The following is a 22,716-nucleotide window of genomic DNA, read 5'->3' as shown; positions in this document are numbered from 1 at the left end:
TCTGTTTCGTTCAGCTGTTAGAATCTCAAAATCATGAACATACACAGTTGGGGAAAATACACTTGCTAACCATCAGAACATAACATTAGTTTATGGCCAAGATTTCTTGAGACATGTGAGTAAGACAATGTTTGGGGAATCTATAAAGCAGTCTACAATATTGTAACAGAGAACATGAGCATGTGTGACCAGTGGGATCCCCCCACCCCACTCACTTGTCAACCTCCAATCCCCCCAGGCACTGGTCAGCATCCCTTCCCCCATTCATTGGTCAGCATCCCCACCCTCAATCATTGGTCAGCATTCCCCCTCAGGCATTGGTCAGCCCCCCCCCCCCCCCTTCATTGGTCAACATCCCCAAACAATGGTCAGCACCCCTCAAGCGCTGGTCAGCGACAGATCTCCCGCATCATGGTGGTAAATAGAGCCATCAACTGTAGGTACTCGTCCGCCCCATCCATCAAACACTTGTCCACCACCTGAAAAAGCAAGGTAAATCTTAAGTGATCATATCAAGAGAAGATAGTAACAATGTCAAACATTGGAGAGAGAACTCATCTGGACATCAATAAATATAAGGGGAAGTTAATCAAAATTTAAGGGACATAACTTTGTCATAATATTCAGGGGAAGTAACTTACTGCAAATAATTCATGAATAGGTAAATAATCGCATTTCAAAGAACTAAAAAATATTATGTGACAGTCAAATTTTTTCATTCTACTGCAAGATTTTGCATAGGGAACATTTCTCAATTTTTATAATTTAACACAAATTTCAAAATACTGATTTATTCCCTTGTTTAATAAGGCAATAAAATGAATCAAAGCAGGCATCATTTGACCTGGTGCAGTGTACCTGAGTGACAAAATATTGTCATTTTTTAGAGCAATTTTGACATGAAAATTCAGGGAAGTAACTTACTGCCAGTTTTTCACAGATAACTGACTTCTGCTGGTCATTGAGGTTGTCCAGTTGCACAATCTTGTCATGAAGCTGTGTGATGATCTGAGCTGCAGAATGACCCTCAAACATTACCTCCTATAAATAGACATTACATCATGACACTCAAACATTACCTCCTATAAATAGACATTACATCATGACACTCAAACATTACCTTCTATAAAAAGACATTACATCATGACACTCAAACATTACCTCCTATAAATAGACATTACATCATGACCCTCAAACATTACCTCCTATTAATAGATATTACATCATTACACTCGAACATTACCTTCTATAAATAGACATAACATCATGATACAGTAGATTTCTAATTAAACACGAGGAATTAATATCTGTGTACAATCGTTAGTCACATCTCCAAGAAGTTTAAATATCTTTTTTTATTTTTTGGACAGATGTAAACTAAACGAAACAATAATTAAAGAAGGAGTTAAATTTGACGGTTAATGGACTAAACACGAAAGGTCTGTGATATTGCATTTGCAATTTTGATCAAGACTTGTCATGAACGTCAGAAATGAACTATAATCAGGGGTTGACACTAACTTTTTTATGCATTAGTCCAGCCGGACTAGTGCTTGTTAACTTTAACTAGTCCACAGGCAATTTGATTTGCCTGTCAAAAATAAATGAAATGCATTACTGTGTTTTGTCTATTATAAAACACTATTTTATTAAAATTTATTAACTTATTTTTTACTTTATTAGAACTAGACTTTGACCCGTGCGTGCATGGGTTGACATTACATATCGGACTTTTACGAAATAGGTACATCATCACACCTTATTATTGACATTTACATAACAAAGCTATAAGCCTACAATAATGCTATTAATTTCACTACACTTTCCTTGGTTTGAATAATCTAACTGTGTCTCGGGAAAGGCCCTCACCACAGTTAGAATGTCACCCTTATACCCGTAATGTAGCAGAAAATTGCAGAATCTTCCAGAACATTTTTGGAGAAAGTGAATGAAGTTGCCTTGAGAATAACAGTCAAATTCATCACAACAAACCTTTTTCAGACTGCAAATACCTTTCAACTACAAAATTTAATCCATAGAATGGAAGAATTCAACACCTTTTCACCAACGTACACACATTTTCTTTGTAAAACTGGGTCCGTAGGACATTATTCATTTTTACGATAAAACATTCTATCTTCACTCTCCTAACAAATATAATGTAACTTTTTTAATTTGCATGTAATCAAATATTTTTGTCATCACGAAGACAAAAGTAAGTACTTACATGTAGTTGAAATGTATATTTGTTATTTTATACTTTCTCTCATAAGAAATCTTTAATATAATGAACAGAATATACAGCAAAAGTCCAATGAAAATTTACCTGTATTTGTTTTATCATTTCTAAGTTTAATATGTTTTACGGTTCTACCGTTGTGGCGAGCACAGCAAGAAATACACATACCTTACATCATTGTCAACTTTGTGGCGTACTATATCTATAATTTCAATTTCACTCCTAATTTCATACCAATTTTTTACATACTCCCAAAAAAAGGGGGGGGGGGGGGGGGGCCGGGGGCAACTCCATGATAATTCAATTTTTTATATGTGATTTTTAAAAAAAAATTAGATGTTGTGGGAAAAAGTAGGGAGGCCAGCACCCCCCCCCCCAACCGATGCTACGTGCATGCAATGAGGCAGGTATCTATCACAGTCTATACTAAAATAGCTAGTACAGCTGTTTGATCCACCTCTAAATTTATCGCGCGAAATATAGCGCGAGAGCACTGTGACGTCATCCATGACCTTTTTAGTCTTTTGTTTACGAATCTCGACTCAATACGAAGGTATGGAACTCTTGGGTCTCGCCAAAGCTTGTGCGGTACTCAAAACGTGTTTTTTAACCTCAAGACACAGTAAATTACGAGTTAAATGTCGGCCATTTTTGCCATAACACAACGGGTGAAAACATTTGAGAGCATTATGGGACGTAGACAAAAAATTTTGTTTGATGAATCTGTAGGTTTAGCTGGTTCTTTTTCTTGCCCACACTGGTTATTAGAGCTCGCTTCCCTCTCTATATATTAATGCAGATGTGATATTGTGGAAACATACACTATATAAATATCCCGTTAGCGTGAATGTATTGCGCAATCGCAAGAATGTAAAATCCAAAAAATCAAGGCGATTTCCGGAATTTTTTGAGGAATTTTCGTTGATTATTAATTAACGAAGCTTAACTGAGAAAAAACTAGAGAACTGACCAGTCAGGAAGGGCCCTGCTATGACAATTAAGATAGAGAAGTGAAAAAAACTTTGAATTCCATCCTCTTTATATTAACAATGATGAAAAATAAATGCCCAGCATAAGATGTAAAGAACTGCAATATATATAAGGTGGTAAAAAAAAAATATGGAAATTATAAGTAACAACTGTATTTCTAAAATTTCAAGGTAATTCCTGAATGTCCGAAAACTCTGAATAGTAACCTTGTATCTGCATAAAACAGGGATAACCTCATGTCTTATAAAAAACTAAAATGTATATTTAAAAAAGATTTAAACAGGTGTTTTATAAAATGCAAGCCTTCAGTGAATGCAAATACATTGTATCACCCAGGGTTGACCTCAACTTCAAAACAAACATCAGTTGCAGACAAAGGTGTTCATTAATCTTCATATGACAGATAGAGATAAGCCTCTAAATTTTCTGCAGCAGGCAAGATAATTAATCCCAGGGGATTAATTGTTCTACTTTCTCATCCTTTTCTTCTGAATTTACAATAAGATTTTTTTTTCAGAAATGACAGAATGGGGTTATTATCTGATTACCTGTTAAAATTAACAGCATAAAGGCAGAAAAAAATAAAATAATTAAAAAATAAAATAGTGAAAAAGGATATCTTAATATATATCTTGATTTTAGAATTCAATAAAATTATCATAAATCAATGTGTACGGTATTTTAACCAAAATAAAGTATGAATATTATATATTAATCCATATTTCAAAGAATGTACACAATACTCAAATCATTCAGAATTGACCTTAACTTCAAAACAAAGTTCATTTGCAGACACAGGCAGTGCAGTAATTAATCTCAATAGACAAATAAAGATGAAGCTTGTGGAAGGTTAATTAATCCCAAAGGACAAATATTGCACAGCCTTCCAAGTATACAATGGTAACATTCTCAGCAGTTATCTCTCTTTGCCCATTCATTATTATGCATAGTTAAGGAATCTACCCCACACCCCAGCTCCAAACCAGAAGACATAGAGAACCAAACTTAGCATCAAAATATGTATTTTTGCCTACTGAACTACCATACCAAATTTGAACTTGATTGGGCAACCATGAAAAAAGTTATTAGAAAAAAACAGAAAATTTGTGGACGGAAGAGTGACAGACGGACGGACAGAGTGATTACTATAGGGCACCCGCAAATCCTTGCGGGGCCCTAATAATAAAAACAAATTGGTAATCTTCAAGTACCAATGATGTTTAAAATATATAAAACAAACGACAGTATTCTTCCGATTACTCGGTATTAAAGACCAAAAATTCGAGTCTACTATTTTAATATAGTAGTATAGATGGGACATACCGGACCCCTGCAACTCTAGTCAGGAGCTCTACCACTGAGCTATCCAGGCCGATATCCATGAGTCTATTATTTTAATATAGTAGTATAGATTTGTACGAAGGTGTGGGTATCATACATCACAATGAATTTTTGATATGTTTTTTTCATTACAGGTTAATCACTGGCTTAGTTGTATTGTACTATTCAGTACATAGCAATAAGCTGCGTATTCACTATCTCCATGTACATGGTGGATGCCGCCATTACAGATGTTAAAAATAGATCTGTGCAATATATCTTGGCTTTGAGCTACAAAGTTTTTTTTTTGTTATGTATGTTCTTACAAAATCAGTTATAAATAAAATTCTCCCCAAAACTTGTTTGTTTCTTGAATTCAAATGGATTTTCTTTATGAATGTTGTGAAATTATGAAATGATGATCTTTCGGCGAGGTTTGAATTAATAAAATCATATTCCTTTAAAATATAATGAACATCTGCGCAATGAAATCAAAAACGTTAGGAATGAGATACCTTAAGACAAATGATTTGAATACAATTCATTTAAATTATCAACTCTCAGAAATTTCATTTCACCTTTCAGTTTATTTTTTTTTAAAACACCTAAGCATCCCTATCAAAGTCAGGGCTGTAGGTCACCCATAAGATCCTGCATACCTATGTTGTTTTCACTCAGTAACTTTATAATCATCGCGATGTATTATATATCAATTTGCATCATGCGAGATACTAAAAATAAAGTCAACTTTTTCCAGTAAATTGTCAACAATTGCACATCGATAATTTACACAATTCTTTAAGCAAATTTTATTTATTAGTCCAACCAGACTGATAAGACAGAAATTTTGTTAGTCCAACTCAAAATCAATTAGTCTGTGACTAACGGACTAAAGTTAATGTTGAACCCTGATAACTGATTTAAACTACTTTGACAAATTGCGATTGTAATTTTCAGTAACACTTTGTTACTGTACTGATCCATTTACTAATAGGAGCTTACCTGAATCTTAAGCCATGGCCATTTATCCATGCAATCAATATTATATATTTTAAAAAAATTGGATGCACAAAACTTCGTAAAAAAAAATACAGAGAAGTTTTTTCTTATTTTTTTTTTATGGCTCAATTATGTTTTTCATTACAATATTTGGTGTGTTATACTTTTAGCGTAAGTCGGTTAGTTTTGTACATAGAAAAAGTAGTGACCCAGATTATTCATGCACATCTTTGACCTCTTGACCCAGGCTGATGTTATGCAGGAATAACAGCGAATTGTGCAAACAGTATTATATCTGGGAAAACATTTGCAAGTGTAAATATTTGTAGATGTACATGAAGGAAGCTTGATTTGATTTTGAGTGATACTGCTATGTTGATATAAAAGTAAGATGATTCAGACATAAACAAAAACTAGTCATTCCGCTTTGCTTTGTTGGTCATCTTACCTGAACTTTTTTCTCGAGCTTTTCGTAGGAATTGGAGTGACAGACTTTGATTAACACGTCAATCGTTTCGTCTGATATAACCTACACGGAACAAACAAAGATAGATTATATCATACAGCTAAAAACATTCACTCTTAAAAGAACTATTAACAAATTGTCTACATATACAGCAAATAATGAAACAATACAAAATCATGAAATTAGAACATAAAGCAGCTGCATACGTTTTTCGGAATCTAGTAAAATACACTGTATTTATACCTGTAATCAAATTGTTTCGATACCATTAATTAAATTGGACACAATAAAGAAAATACAGATAAAAATGTTAAGGTTTTAAAGGAAAAGTTTTATTTTTCAAATGATTTTGCCTTGTTCAGTAGGTGGGCTTTGCCTTTGGGCTATTATCACGTTATGACATTACACCGTTTATCACGTTGCAGGAGTAGCATATAAGAAATAACATTTTTTTAATCTGCTCCAAAGGGTAGAAAAATTCAATTTCCTATATATTCCTATAGTAAATATACCTGTATTTTTAGATAGAAAAATAAATTTTGACCAAAAATGTGACCACGCCCCTTTAAAAGTGCATTATTTTTCATTATTTTTCATAATGGTACTTATATAGCACAAGCAGATACAAAAAAAGAGAGAAATTGTTATCTAATAAAATTATATAAAAATAGTACCGGTAAGGTGTTGACAAAAATACCCTATTATATAAATCAATGTTACATGATCTACATATTAACTCATAATGACATAAGAAGCAGACAGAAAAGAAGAAAGTGGCAAAAAATACTGTTCTACTAAAATGTGCCAAAAACATCTAACAAGAGGCCCATGGGGCCACATCGCTCACCTGAGCAACAATGGCTTAATATGGGTGTACAAAGGATATTGTGCCATATGGCCCCTCGGTAGAAAAACCAACAAAGAATCCCATAAAATTAACTGTATTCAAATTTTACACTTATTTTCCTACACTTAATCTTTGACATTGTACCCTTATGAAATACCATTTTAATCAAAAATAAGATCTTATGCAAGAAATAAAACAAAATTTTTGGTAGGGGTACATTGTTAACTCCACTTCCCTTTATTTTAGTTCTGCCCCTCACTTTGAAAAACGATCAAATTATACATGAAAATATGCATATATATAGGTACATATTCATCTTCAACTACATTGTACTAGCTAGTTATTGTATTTCATTAAAAAAATTCCTACATGTGAAAGAAGAAAATAGTACTTCAAGGCGCTCAAATTAAGAACGTTCAAAAATTTGATTGGTCTTCTGCATTATAAACGATTGTTGTTTACCAGGCGTAAACTCGTGCGCCGTTTTATAACCTTACTCACTTGATCGATGAATACACTCGAATGAACAAGATATCTGTGAGCCAATGCTCACTAGTGATACCCCTGCTCTGATGTGAATATGCAAAATAAGCAAAGTCGACATTTAACAGAAAGCTGGCATCCGATTGGTACAGAAATATATCCCACAATATGGCATGCCTAAACAAATAGTGGTTAAAATTTCAATCATCAGCGATAAATAGCTGCTGAGAATTCTTTGAGAAAAATTTGTTTGAAAATTTTGGCTAAAATTAACAAAGTACTCATTTAACAGGAAGTTGACGTTCGATTGGTACAAAAATATATCCCACGATATGGCATGCCTTAACAACACTGTGTAAAAATTTCAAGCATCTGCGATAAACAGTTGCTGAGAATTCTTTGGCAAAAAATTGTTTGAAAATTTTTGCTAAAAATAAACAAAGTCGTCATTTAACAGGAAGTTGACGTCTGATTGGTACAAAAATATATCCCCCGATATGGCATGCCTTAACAAACACTGTGTAAAAATTTCAAGCATCTGTGATAAATAGTTGCTGAGATAAATGCGATAGAAATTTTTGTTACGGACGGACAGACAGACAGACAGACAGACAACCAGACGGACACACAAGGGTAAAACAGTATACCCCCTCTCCTTCGGAGCAGGGGTATAAAAATGTTATCATGTGATATTTTAAAGAGCTATTACATGTTCATGTATAAACAATGCATAGGCGTCGGAACTGGGTGGAGGGGGTCCCCCCTCCCCACTTTTTTTGGCAAAGTTTGACATCGCCATACTCAAATCTTTTTTCTTTTTTTCTTGTCAAGATTTCTGATAAGGTCTAGCCCCCCCCCCCCCCCCCCCTCAATGAGCCTCAGACTGCAATGTATTGACAGGCATATCGCTCTATTTTACTAAGGCCCACCCTTTATTTTCATCTTTATTTAAAATCAACAATAACAAATGGCTACAATTCAAGGTGATTTTCCGCTGTAATTTTTTTCTTAAGAATAGCGATAATACATTTATCCTCGTAACAGTAATTCTTTAAACTGTTTTAAAGAGGTCGTTTTTATTTAATTGTGTCTGGAAAACCAACAAAGTTGGTAAAGATTCATCGTATAAGGATGGGCCCCAAAAAGTTGTTATAGCATATCATCCTTTTAATTTTTCTGTACAAGTATTTAACGTTTAGTGAGATATTTCTCGTGATAAATCAAAATTTCAGCGTCAATCGTGGAATTATAAGCAAGATACAGAACTCACAATTCTTCTTGGTTTGAGTCAATTTTTTGTTCACAAGAGTTAATTACATTCAACTTAAGATTTTAAACTTGGTATTTCATATTCAGAATAAACGAAAGCATGGCCTCAGTTCTGTGAGCAAAGCTCTGTATCTTGCTTATAATTCAAAACTTGACACAGCTGAATATGGTTTGTAGGGAAAATGGTAAACAATTAAAACAAGAAATATGCACTAAAACAAAGAAAGAGCACAATTTATTTTTCATAATATATAGATATACCTATATATTTCTAGAAGCAAAAACAATCCCTGTTTAGACTGAAAATGCACAGCATCTTAACAAAACACGTTGCATTATAATCAACCATTACGTAGAGATCGTACCGAATTACCAATAGAATGTATTCGGGATTTTCATAACCTGGAGTTATCGTTCGTAACACGAGTTATCTCTCCATTAGAGCAGGTATAGCGTTATGTAACCAGTATAAACAAATGGATGAAAGAAACGTTTTTTGTGTTGTTTAATCGGTTAGTGGTGTAAATTGTCAATATAGAAAGACGACTGTGCAATTAAAAGATGTTATTATCTAATCAAAGGGATTTTGTTGTTTTATTACAAATTAAATAATTGCGTCTATTTTGAACTGCCGGTCAATAGACTGCGATCTATTCGACCGCTGGTCAATAGACTTCGATCTATTGGACCGCCGGTCAATAGACTGCGATCTATTGGACCGGCAACGTATTTCAGAATGCGGGTATGTTAATGTTATATCCTTTCGATAGTTCTCAGGGAATGTATATTCCTTTACATAGACGCTGTTTTTAGTACTTGGTGAAACCAAATACAATGTTATCAAAATGGAGTATCAAATAATAAACAGGTTTAAAGCTTTATATGAGGTAAAAGACTAATGAAAATCTAATGGGTTGAAGACTCCCCCTTCTTTGAGTTAACTAATATTAAATTGAGATGTTGTAATGCATGCAACAGGCTTTGTGCATGTAAAAGATGGAAAAAAAATCTGAGTATATTGAATAATGACACGAAAACCATCTGCAATATGCAAATTGTAAACCCCGACAACTAAAAAAGGAATTAGGTAATAAAACAATTATTTAATGCTTGAACAGTCAATAGACCAGAATTTTTTCCCTTGATGCAGGGAACAGCTCAGTATGATCTATTGCCCTCGGCCATTGGCCTCGGGCAATAGATCATACTGAGCTGTTCCCTGCACCTCGGGAAAAATATTCTGGTCTATTGACTGCTCAAGCATTAAATAATTGTATACTGTTATACTAAAATACTAAAAAAAAAAGTAGAGAGATTTGACGAGCGCGCCTAATCGTACCATATCCAGGCACACACCATGGGTTTTGAACGTGGATTGGGAGGGGGGCTCATAAAAAAAAAACTACTTAACAAACCAGAAAATTTAAAAAAGACAAGAGGCCCATGGGCCACATCGCTCACCTGAGGAACAATAGGTATGATAAAATCAGCTTAATGGAGTCATAATACAAACTATCTGGACAATGTACAATAATACATGTAGATCCTGTATAAATAAAATCCATTTTCCCCTGGATATTCTTATGTTTATAATCATTAGTCCCCTTTCTGACAGGATGATTTTATAGTCATGTCATATGTTGAGTATTGCAGTTCTCAAAAAGATCCTTAACAATAGTTTATACATCGGATATAAACGTACATCAAACTCTGAACCTTCTCGTGAGGCCAAAGAATTGTCCTGGGGCCAAAGTCTTAATAATTATAAAGAATCATCTGGCTGATTAGTTTCTGAGAAGATTTTTAAAGATTTACCCTATATATTCCTTTGTTAAACTTTGACCCCCCATTGTGGCCCCACCCTACCCCTGAGGATCATGATTTTCACAACCTTGAATCTACACAACCTGAGGATGCTTTCACACAAGTTTCAGCTTTCCTGGCTGATTAGTTTTTGAGAAGAAGATTTTTAAATATTTACTCTGTTTATTCCTATGTAAAATATCGACCTCCCATTGTGGCCCAAACCTATCCCCAGGGGTCATGATTTTCACAAATTTGAATCTACACTACTTGAGGATGCTTCCACACAAGTGCCAGCTTTCCTGGCTAATTAGTTTCTGAGAAGAAGATTTTTAAAGATTTACTCTATATAATCATATGTTAAACTTCGATCCCCCATTGTGGCCCCAACCTACCCCCAGGGGTTATTATTTTCACAACTTTGAATCTACACTACATGAGGATGCTTCCACACAAATTTCAGCTTTGCCGGCTGATTAGTTTCTGAGAAGCAGATTTTTAAAGATATACTGTATATATTCCTATGTAAAACTTCGATCCCCCATTGTGGCCCCACCCTACCCCAGGGGGTCATGATTTTCATAATTATGAATCTACACTACCTGAGGATGCATCCACACAAGTGTCAGCTTTCCTGGCTGATTAGTTTCTGAGAAGAAGATTTTTAAAGATATACTGTATATATTCCTATGTAAAACTTCCACCCCCCCCCCATTGTGGCCCCACCCTCAGGTGAGCTAAAAAGATTAAGTTTACAATACAATAAGTTGTTAAAGTTGGTTTCTGGAAGAACAGACTTTGAACATTTTCTTAATAAATATTGACAATTTTTTTACTTTTTTAATCTTTAGTTTTTAAGATCTGTGTACAAACATAGAATTGTGAGCAAATCTTTGTATCTTACTTATAATTCGAAGCTTAACACTCAAATATGGTTAGTAAATAGAAATTGTAAACAATTAAACACAAGAAACATGCACTATAACAAATAAAGAACACAATTTATTTTTTCGAAATGAATCATATATATATACATGTATATACCTACATATTTCCGTCAGCGATATCAAAAGAAAATGCCGAATTACCGATAGAAGGAATTGTATTTCAGTACCCCTAGATCAGATTTTGCTTAATTTGCGCAGGTAAACAGTTAACTGTTTGATTTACCGAAGTATCTGTTTGAATTGATACGTAAAAATCACGAAATACCTGTAGACGATAGTTTCCAGGTTTAAAAGCGTAAATAATGAAAACGAAACGAAAATCCGAACAAGCTAACACCAACACACTTGTTTGATCCTTGTTGGAACAATTAGAAAATTAATCAATAAACAATAAAAACAGAGGGAAATGCACTTTAGTACGTTGTTAATGCATCAGATTTAATCATTTTCGCAGGTAAACATTTACCGAAGTCTATGTTCCAAATACAAGGCGATTGTTTCCCAAGTTAAAAAGCAAAATGAAACGAAAAAATGAAAACAAACTAAAACCAACATCACAAGTGAAAATGACAACGCGTTGAAATATTTAACCACAATTTACTTCACAATAATCGGCACCAAGGTTATTTCCATGTTTCATAGATTATATTCGCACGTGAACTGTTGCACAACAAACTGCCAGCTTCAAACAAAGAACCTCGTTTTCGAGATGCGGTAGACTGGCGATGCCTGTCATAAGACCAGTCTATCGCAATGAATTGCCAGTCTACGATATATGGAATAACGAGCCATTCTTTATAAGTATTTTCGCAATTATCTCAAATTTGGAACAGAAATCGCCTATAATTTTTGCAATTTATATTTTCCTTTCCCTAAGGATGATTTATGCTAAATTACGTTAAGATTAACTCGGTAGTTCTTGAGAAGAAGATTTTTAAAAATGCACCCCCCTTTTTCTACAGTTTCAAGGTTTTCTCCGCTTTGAATACAGATCGGACTTTTATTTCTGCAATTTATATTCGCCCTCCCATAAGGATGCTTTGTGCCAAATTTGGTTGAAATTGGAAAAGCGGTTTTAGAGAAGAAGTTCAAAATGTAAAAAGTTTACAGACGGACAGACGGACAGACAGACGGACGGACAGACGGACGACGGACAAAATGTGATCAGAATAGCTCACTTGAGCTTTCAGCTCAGGTGAGCTAAAAAAAGAAAATTACAACCTCTCAAATCGTGAAAATCCTAATCCGAGGGGGTTGGGGGTTGGGGGTTATAATGTACTTTACTGTACTGCAGACCTTAAATCATGAAACATTTCATTCTTTTCACAGATTCACTAAAGGTGAGGGGGCGGGGTAACTTTTTTATTCACTTTTTTTATATGTAAATTTATGAAAAATATCTGTTGCAAGATGAGGGGAGGGTAGCCCCCCCCCCTCCATTGATGCCACGCGCCTGCCATTTACCAATAAATAATGCAGTTGCTGGCGGTGAAGTGCGTGGTTTCAGGGGAGCGCTGCTGATACATGTACATTGTATTATACAGAGAAGTGGACATGCAAAGCAATCCTAAAGACATGGATGGTTTTGTCTTTCCACCTCTTAAAAGAAAATATTTCAATCTATCCAAAGATAGGCATTATACCTATGCATGTATGTATCTGCACTGAACATTGATGGACCTTACTATACTTACTCTTAATGGATTTCATTTAGATAAATGAATGACTAATTTCAATTTCATCATCATGGGAATTTAAGAGATAATGGATAAAAACATCCGCAACCTAGCTTTTGCGCAATTTTTCGCATACACCGCTTGCAATCATGTTTTCATTTAAAGTTGCGTTCCGATTTTGATTGACAACATTCACGTTTATATCTTTATATTAAGTTCATTCCATTCTTAATTTTTCATGAAAAGTTTATTCCTGAAATGGTGTTTGCTATAGATGGTACGTGAATAAAGAACAGTTCAATTATATAAAGGGCCATGAGATAAATGATAAAAGTAATAAAGGTACTGAAAGTAAAACAAACAAACTACAAAAAATTGTTTAAGCTGTCTCCTAAAAGACTTAAAAGAAAAGGGATCTCTTATTTCAAACCAAAGACAAATTCAAATTTCGATGTGAAATCTATATTTAAAACACTGAGCTCCATTTTCAATGCTGTCATTCCTCTTAACCCTATAATACCAGTATCTATTTCATACAACAAATCTGTTTTGTTGAGAAATTCAAATGATTCTCATCGATTAAACATCCTGCATGACAGGTACAGCTGCCTGAATTGATGACCGTCGGTGCCTGGTAAGATACCAATACCCACTGCGTGTACATACATATTTTTTTCATGAAAGCATGGCATTTCGAACGAATGCATCTCAACAGGCTAGCGCAAACATCGTATTTTGAAAGAGGGTTAAAAGAGCAGATCGACCAACCGAAAATCAAGACGAAAAACAATTATACTCTGTCCCGAGTTTTTGCTTCCACCACTTTTTGCTTGATTTTCAATAATAGTAAATACCTTTGTGCTCAAACTACGTTCATCCACCAATATAAAACATAGGTAAGGCGAGAGAAATTTAATTTTTAGTTTTACGGATCCGCCGACCCAATTTTTCCGATTTTGTAAAAAAAAAAATAATGAAAAAAAATTCGTATCTTCGGAAATTTTTCCGGAATTTTCAAGTTTGACCGATCTTGGTTTTAAAATTACTTTATTTTATTTGAAATCTGCAAAACGTTTGACAAAGGGAGCTTTTAAAATCAAGTGTAAGCGTCTCTATAACATGGAGTATTTAAGATGGAGGTCAGCCATGCATGGTTTGGCTTAAAAGTTTTTATGAAAAGCAAAGAAAATATGTCATCCTGAACAAGTTTAGTAAGGTTAATACCAATGATCTTGAAACAAACACAAAGTACACAATGGATAGTGGACAAATTAAACTTAATATTATAAGTTCAAGCAAATAATATGTAATTTTGATTAATAAAAGTTTGCCCCCAGTTTTTTATTTTTTTTATTTTCCCTCCTCCGACCCAAATTTTTTACCAAAAAATCCGTAAAACTAAAAATTAAATTTCTCTCGCCTAATCACAGATTACAAAGCTCACCGAGACGAGACATCACCCTTATGAGACTTCACCTTTTTGAGACCACCTTTATCATATTAAATGATCAAAGGCCGGAACGGCCACAAAGGCGTCGAACTGACTTTTTCTTTTATATAGAATGATATCAATAATTTGAATTTCTGTTAATTTAATAGTTGTATATCAAATAATTTTAGACATAGAATAGAGAACTATATGAATTGTGTTTTGTGCTGCTTTAAAAACAAAACAAAGTTTATTTTCTTATAAAATAGGTATTGGTGCTTTTACAATTCAATAACCATGATAACTCATTATGGTTACAAAATTTGAAGAAATGTCAAAGTTTAAATTATTAAAATAAATTATTTTCTTTAAACAATTTTCACAGGTTCGTGATTTGAATACATTAACAGTATGTCCCTAATTATAATAATAAAACATACTTTTATTTATTTCAATTCCCGTTTGAAACAAGATTCCCTATGGTACTGTTGTTTACAAACAAATCCACAACACGTGCTATCTAAAATGCTCGACCAGATCAACTGCATTATCGTGTTTATTTTTATCAACAAAATCACTAGATACGTTTATCGCTTACATTTATTTTGGAGACCGTGTCCGATAACAAATAAATTTACATCGCAAATTTTATTTCTTTCGGGCACGCTCTCCAATTAAAATGTAAGCGATAAACTAAAATAATATTAAGTGAATGTTTACACCTGATTGTATTCATCCGCCATTTCTTGATTAAGCAAACTTATACTTATGCAATGAGTTGTCAATAACCAGGTAGGCAAAGTTTGTTTTTTTGTACACAATTTAGTTTAATAAATGAAATAAAAATCTTGTAATACGTTTAATACTTTAAAGAACTTATTTCTTATGCGCATTTAAAAAGCGGTGCAGTGCATGAATTTGGACGATTGCCAATCCAGACGATCGCTAGAAGGCTGTCGAGCATTAGCTCGACGCCTTAAAAATCATACTTTATGATCTTAGATATTCATGGATTCTGTTTTGACACAATATCGTATATCATCTGTTGAAAAATTGTATGACAATCATATGTTCATATGTTAATCAATACAATAATATAAAATTAAATATTGCATCCTATCATATTTACAACATATATCATATAATACAATAAAATATCATAATAAACAATGATGAGATACGATATTGTAATGTAAGATATGACATTGTATTGTGTTATATGTTATTGTATTTGGTCACATAATACAATATCATAATATATAAAACAATATAGTATTATATTACAATATCATATTACATAATACATCATAACATTGAAACAAATGATATTATATTGTATAATATAGTATGATATTGTATGATACCGTATCATTTTTGAAACATAATATAATATTGTATCTCATGATACAATATAATTTGATGCAACATTGTATCATATCAAATGATACAATATTATGTGATAAAGAAAAATATATAATACAACATTATATTATACATATTGTATCATATGATACAATAATATATTTTACAATATCATATAATACAATTTCATGTGATGTGATAATATTATATTTTGCAATATCTTATGCAATAGTATCATGTAATAAAATAATAAATCAATAATACAATATAATATTATACAATATTGTATCTTACTATACATTACGATATCATGTTACAATATCATAACATGAAATATCAAAAAAATTGATACAATATCATATCGTATCATATAACTTTTTATAATATTACATATGATATTATATTGTATCATATTAAACAATATTATTTTATACCATACAATACTATATCATAGGAATCATGTTATATCATTTATCAACAAACACATCTATCTATCGAGCAGGTTTGAGTGAGATAGGAGATTTCTTTAGCATCCTTGATAATGGAGATCTGGCTCTGCATCTGAAGCAACCTCTGCATTTCATTTATAATATAGATAAATCAACTATGAAAGCTATCATCTATAAAACATGTGACCTGTTCCAAAAAAACTAAACCTCATCCAGCATCCGAAACCTATGGCTCAGATTCAGCATTCAAGCCTGTCTGGTGCATCAGTATACATAAGACGCATCTCCATGCAAGTTTGGTGAAGTTCAGACCAGTAATAACTAAGATATCATCATCAGAGGGCACTAGCAATTAAAACCTTAACCTGCTCCAGCATCTGCAACCTTTGGCTCAGATTCAACATCCATGCCTGTCAAGTGCATCTGTATCATAAGACACACCATCCATTCAAGTTTTGTGAAGTTAGGACCTGTAATAACTAAGATATATTTTTTAGCATCTTTTATAATGGTGATCAAGCTCTGCATCTGAAGCTTCCTCTGTGATTCATTTATATTACAGTTTAATCAACTATGCAAGTTTGAAATAGTACTATTATCTATTAAACATGTGACCTGTTCCAAAAAACTTAACCATATCCAGCATCTGAAACCTATGGCTCAGACTCAGCATTCAAGCCCGTCAGGTGCATCAGTATCATAAGACGCACCATCCATGGAAGTCTGGTGTAGTTAGGACAAGTAATAACTAAGATATAATCATCAGAGGGCACCTGTTTCAAAAACTTTAACCAGCTCTAAAAACCTTAACCTCCTCCAGCATCCGAAACCTATGGCTCAGATTCAGCATTCAAGTCTGTCTGGTGCATCAGTATCATAAGATGCACCATCCATGGAAGTCTGGTGAAGTTAGGACAATTAGTAACTAAGATATAATCATCAGAGGGCACCTGCAACAAAAATTTAACCAGCTCTAAAATCCTTAACCTCCTTCAGCATCTGTAACCTATAGCTCAGATTCAGCATGCAAGCCTGCCTGGTGCATCAGTATCATAAGACACCCCATCAATGCAAGTTTGTTGAAGTACGGACCAGCAGTAACTTAGATATTGCTATCAAAGGGCACCTGCAACAAAAACTTTAACCTGCTCTAAAAACCTTAACCTCCTCCAGCATCCAAAACCTATAGCTCAAATTCAGTACTCAAGCCTGTCTGGTGCATCAGTATCATAAGACACACCATCCATGCAAGTTTGGTGAAGTACGGACCTGCAGTAACTTAGATATTGCTATCAAAGGGCAACTGCAACAAAAACTTTAACCTGGTCAAACAACCTTAACCTCCTCCAGCATCTGAAATTTAGGACTCAGATTCAGCATCCAAGTCTTTCAAGTCCATAAGTAGGTCCAGATGCATCATCCATGCAAGTCTGGTGAAGATAGGACAAGTAATAGCTTAGATACAGGACCTGCAACAAAAACTTTAACCAGGTCTGGACGCCGACGGTATAGCATAAGCTCCCCCTGACTTCGTCTCGGTGAGCTAAAAATGTCCAGATTATCTGTTTTGAAACGCCCCCTCTACCGCCTCAGGTTTCAATACACATCCCGAAATTGAAAGTCTACGGAGATTTTGCATTGCAACAGCCATTAATAAGCCCGGATGATAACGTTAAAAAATTGCGCGATGTATTCCGAGTGTATTCCTAATGGAGAGAAGATGTAAACATTCCCTATTATAAACCTCTGTAAGGAATCTGTTTTCGTTCCTGTGAATTTTTCTGAGTGGAAAGGGATAATTGTTCAATGAAGATATCCTGGATATATTCCCTTTTAACGATTTCAACTGTATTTCTTTCATAAGTATGTGTAATTTTATTAAAAATCATCAAAAAGCGATGGAAGCAATAACTTGGGACAAACTATAATAAACTAAAACAATCATTTCACACACATTTTCAAAAATCCCAGTCTGTGAAGATAGCGGGGCGGGGGGTGGGGATGGGATATCTCGTATATATATGTATCTTTGAATTTAATCAGAATTATATAAATGCATACTTTCCCTTAGGTCTATATTGTTTTTGCGTTGTCCTCAGAAGAAAAAAAAATAGGGACAGTTCGTTAAGAATTTGATTTCTAAAGAAGAAAGTTGATTTTCAACTCCTGCCTCTCTAATATTTATAACATCTTTTATTTCTGTGTAACAGGGGGGTTCATTTTATCATAGAAACCACAATACCATCATCCATCCGTTAGCACACAAAAGGAGTAATTGTCACCCCCAAAAAAGAATCGCAATGTCTTTCACTCGCAATGTTTGCCGAATAAGCAAAACTATATGTACATCACGTTATACATTGTAATAAAACGCATTCTTTGCATTCATTTTAATTTTTTTTTAGATAACTTTTGATGTTTTCTGTTTGGTAATTTAAATATCAAATGTTTTTGCTGTAAGAAAAGTTGTATATGTAAACTCCTGCACTGCTTACTCATCTTCGAATAACCGGAAGTACTGCATACCTGCTATGAGGGGAAGATAACTCTTTCAGTAACGATAACTCTAGTTTATGGGAAGACCGAATAGTATTTATAATATAATATGTTGTTAGTGCATCAGATTTTGCTTATTTTTCGCAGGTAAACAATTAACTGTCCTATTTACTGAAGTCTATATTTGATTCCATAAGTAAAAATTCCAAAATACAGGCGATATTTCCCCCCATTTAAAAAGCATAAACGAAATTCAAAACAACGTAAAACCACGGTCACGAATGAAAATGTTAACGCATTGAAAGATTTAACCTCAATTAACTTCACGAAATCGGCACAAATATGTTTAGCATGTTTCAAGTATCCCTTCGCACGCAAACTGTTGTACAACAAATAAATTCATCTTTGTCACTTTGACTCGTTTGTCATGCGTCAACATTCAAACATGGCTGCTTTATACAAAGAACTTTCGTTTTTGATATGGAATACCGAACCCGAAGTTATAAACTGATTGACCGCGATTATCTCTATTTTTATTTTCGTAAATTACTCAAATTTGAAACAGAATTCACCGATAAATTTTGCAATTTATATTTACTTTTCCATAAGGATTATTTATGCAAAATTACGTTGAATTTGACTCAATAGTTCTTGAGAAGAAGATTTTTTAAAATGCACCCCCCTTTTTCTACATTTTCGAGGTTTTCTCTATTTTAAATAAAGATCGGTCTTTCATTTCTGCAATTTATAATCACCTGTCTATAGGGATGCTTTGTGCCAAATTTGGTTGAAATTGGCCCGGTGGTTTTAGAGAAGAATTTCAAAACGTGAAAAGCTTACAGACGGACAGACAGACAGACGGACAGGCAGAGGGACAGACGGATGACGGACAAAATGTGATCAGAATAGCTCTCTTGAGCTTTCAGCTAAGGTGAGCTTAAAACTGAACATCATAATGCATCATATTCATGGTGACAATAAGCTATGTAATGATTTGTAAACTGCCCTGGCCATGGTTTTTGTAATATTGTCTTCGTTACCATCCTAGCCATGTTGATTTGATATGACTGACATATTTAATGTCGTAGCCTACAAAATTTACAAAATGCTTGACTGGTTTACTTGCCCCAGCTATTTCGAAGACATCTGCCTTTGTAACTTCCTCATCTCCTTTTAATCGAGCCACACTCTGAAGGTAAGTTATCGCCTTTCTCATATCACCCTCTGAACTGTCAATCAAGGCTTTGATGGACTAGTTAATTGAAAAGAACAAATCAAAATGAAATAATTCACATTAATTACACAGAAATATTATCCAAGTCATGATGAAAAAAGATTTTAAAATAATTTTAATGCATAAAAAAAAGGGAACAACAAAATATTAAAAGCTAAACATCGCTTGTAAAAAGACACTGTTTGCCATATTTCTCTTTCATCAACGCTATCCCTACAACCACTATATAAGCCGCAGATCTCTTAAAAGTTTAAAGTATTTCGCTGTAGAGGTCTCACCTGTGTGGACATACAACTTGCCTCGCCGTGTTACTTAGACGCCATGAAATTATCAAATTTAATATGCACTTTTTTCAAGCCATGAGAATTCTAACATCAAATAAACAGGTCAATACATCATTTACAAGCACATGAAAACACAAAAAAAAGAAGAAAAAAATGCGTAAAATCCAAAGACCACAAAGGTAATACTACACATCTGCCACAAGTTTCAGATGTGCAACTGGATAACAAAATCGAAGTTTTATATACTTGTGTGACATTGTCTATTTACAAGCAGTGTTCAGCTTTAAAGTAAAACGATCTGAAAATTCAAGTAGAAGGAAACTGAATTCCTTCCAGGGTCGTGAGGATGTGAGGATGAATTATCATAGTATACATCTTACTGATGAATTATCATAGTATACATCTTACTGATGAATTATCATAGTATACATCTTACTGATGAATTATCATAGTATACATCTTACTGATGAATTATCAAAGTATACATCTTACTGATGAATTATCATAGTATACATCTTACTGATGAATTATCATAGTATACATCTTACTGATGAATTATCACAGTATACATCTTACTGATGAATTATCATAGTATACATCTTACTGATGAATTATCATTGTATAAATCTTACTGACCTCCTTGTCATAGCTTATTTTTTCTGCCTCACAAATTCCCTGCAATCTCTCTGTGAGAATCTGGTCTGCTAGAGGTTTGAACCGGAACTTGGCACAGCGGGAGGCAATGGGCTCAATGATGCGACTGACATAATTACAGATCAGACAAAACCGGGTCGATTTACTTTCCTTCTCCATCGTTCTACGGAGGGCAGCCTAAGTATTAGTGAGATAAACAAAGTCAGCCAAAGCTGCCAAACTTTCATTTCATGAGTAACCACAGGCTTTTGTTTATAGGTCTATACAAGAACATGTCTTATTATTGTTAGGTATGTTGAAAATTATTAGTCTGAGAAATTCTCCATACTCGTCATGATCTCAATCATTACATATTTCACAAACCATGACAAATTATATGAAGAGTTTTCATGAGGAAGCAGTTATTATCAGCAAAATTTTGGTCAAGTTTTTTTTTCAACTTAGACACAAGTGAAAAGCTGTCAATGTGACAGCAAACCGGGTTTTCTTTTATGTAAACTGTATCCATAATCCATGTCAACCCTTATCCAGTGAAATGGAGTACCCTACATGTATATGCTACATTTTGCCAAAAAATGACCAAGTTCAAAAGCTAGTATTTTTTTCATGAATTATCGGAAATCAATATCCTAGCAATATGCACACTTCTGATATATGTACAATTGATCTGCAAAAGAACAACTTCCTATCTTGAGAACTGTAGGAGGAGTTATCCGTACAATGAGGGTACCCTATATGCAATATTTTGCCAAAAAATGACCAAGTTCAAAAGCTGGTATTTTTTTCATAAATTATCGGAAATCAAAATCCTAGCAATATGCACACCTCTGATATACGTACAATTGATCTGCAAAAGAACAACTTCCTATCTTGAGAACTGTAGGAGGATTTATCCGTACAATGAGGGTTCCCTATATGCAACATTTTGCCAAAAAATGACTAAGTTCAAAAGCTGGTATTTTTTCGATAAATTATCGGAAATCAAAATCCTAGCAATATGCACACCTCTGATATATGTACAATTGATCTGCAAAAGAACAACTTCCTATCTTGAGAACTGTAGGAGGAGTTATCCGTACATTAGGGTTCCTTATATGCAATATTTTGCCAAAAAATGACTAAGTTCAAAAGCTGGTATTTTTTCGATAAATTATCGGAAATCAAAATCCTAGCAATATGCACACCTCTGATATATGTACAATTGATCTGCAAAAGAACAACTTCTTATCTTGAAAACTGTAGGAGGATTTATCCGTACAATGAGGGTACCCTTTTGGCAGCCGCCGGCCCATCCGCCCGCCCGCCATTTTCACCATTTTAATAACCGGATTTTTCCGTTGGAAAACCCGGTTAATAAAGGCATTAAAAAACTTAACCAACAAGATATCTGTGAGCCAATGCTCACTACTGTACCCCCGCTTTGATGTGAATATGCAAAATAAGCAAAGTCGACATTAAACAGAAAGTTGGCATCCGATTGGTACAAAAAACTATCCTAAAATATGGCATGCCTAAACAAATAGCGTGTTCAAAATCCAAGCATCTGCGATAAAAAAAAGTTGCTGAGAAATCTTTGACGAAAAGTTTGAAAATTTTGGCTAAAAATAAACAAAGTCGTCATTTAACAGGAAGTTGACATCTGATTGGTTCAAAAATATATCCCACAATATGGCATGCATGCCTAAACATATACTGTGTAAAAATTTCAAGCATCTGCGATAAATAGTTGCTGAGAAATCTTTGACGAAAACTTGTTTGAAAAATTTTAG

At 33.9% G+C, this 22,716-nt stretch overlaps 1 protein-coding gene across 1 annotated transcript in view; it reads right to left on the bottom strand.

Moving 5' to 3' along the window:
* Nucleotides 1-261: 261 nt before the first annotated feature.
* Nucleotides 262-22,716, bottom strand: part of LOC105332688 (replication factor C subunit 4) — a 25,801-nt gene continuing 3,346 nt past the window's right edge. Inside the window, exons 7-12 of the mRNA XM_066068811.1 lie at nucleotides 20,930-21,124; nucleotides 19,902-20,027; nucleotides 5,997-6,077; nucleotides 925-1,041; nucleotides 355-479; nucleotides 262-283 (exon numbers count right to left, since the gene is read on the bottom strand). Coding sequence (XP_065924883.1) covers nucleotides 390-479; nucleotides 925-1,041; nucleotides 5,997-6,077; nucleotides 19,902-20,027; nucleotides 20,930-21,124 — 609 coding nt within the window. The 3' untranslated portion in view covers nucleotides 262-283; nucleotides 355-389. The remainder of the gene's footprint in view (nucleotides 284-354; nucleotides 480-924; nucleotides 1,042-5,996; nucleotides 6,078-19,901; nucleotides 20,028-20,929; nucleotides 21,125-22,716) is intronic.

The sequence above is a fragment of the Magallana gigas genome, chromosome 8 (genome assembly GCF_963853765.1).
Source record: "Magallana gigas chromosome 8, xbMagGiga1.1, whole genome shotgun sequence".
In the NCBI taxonomy this organism is placed as follows: Eukaryota; Metazoa; Mollusca; class Bivalvia; order Ostreida; family Ostreidae; genus Magallana; species Magallana gigas.
The sequence above is the reverse complement of the archived record's forward strand: the minus strand, read 5'-3'. Positions and strand labels throughout refer to the sequence as shown.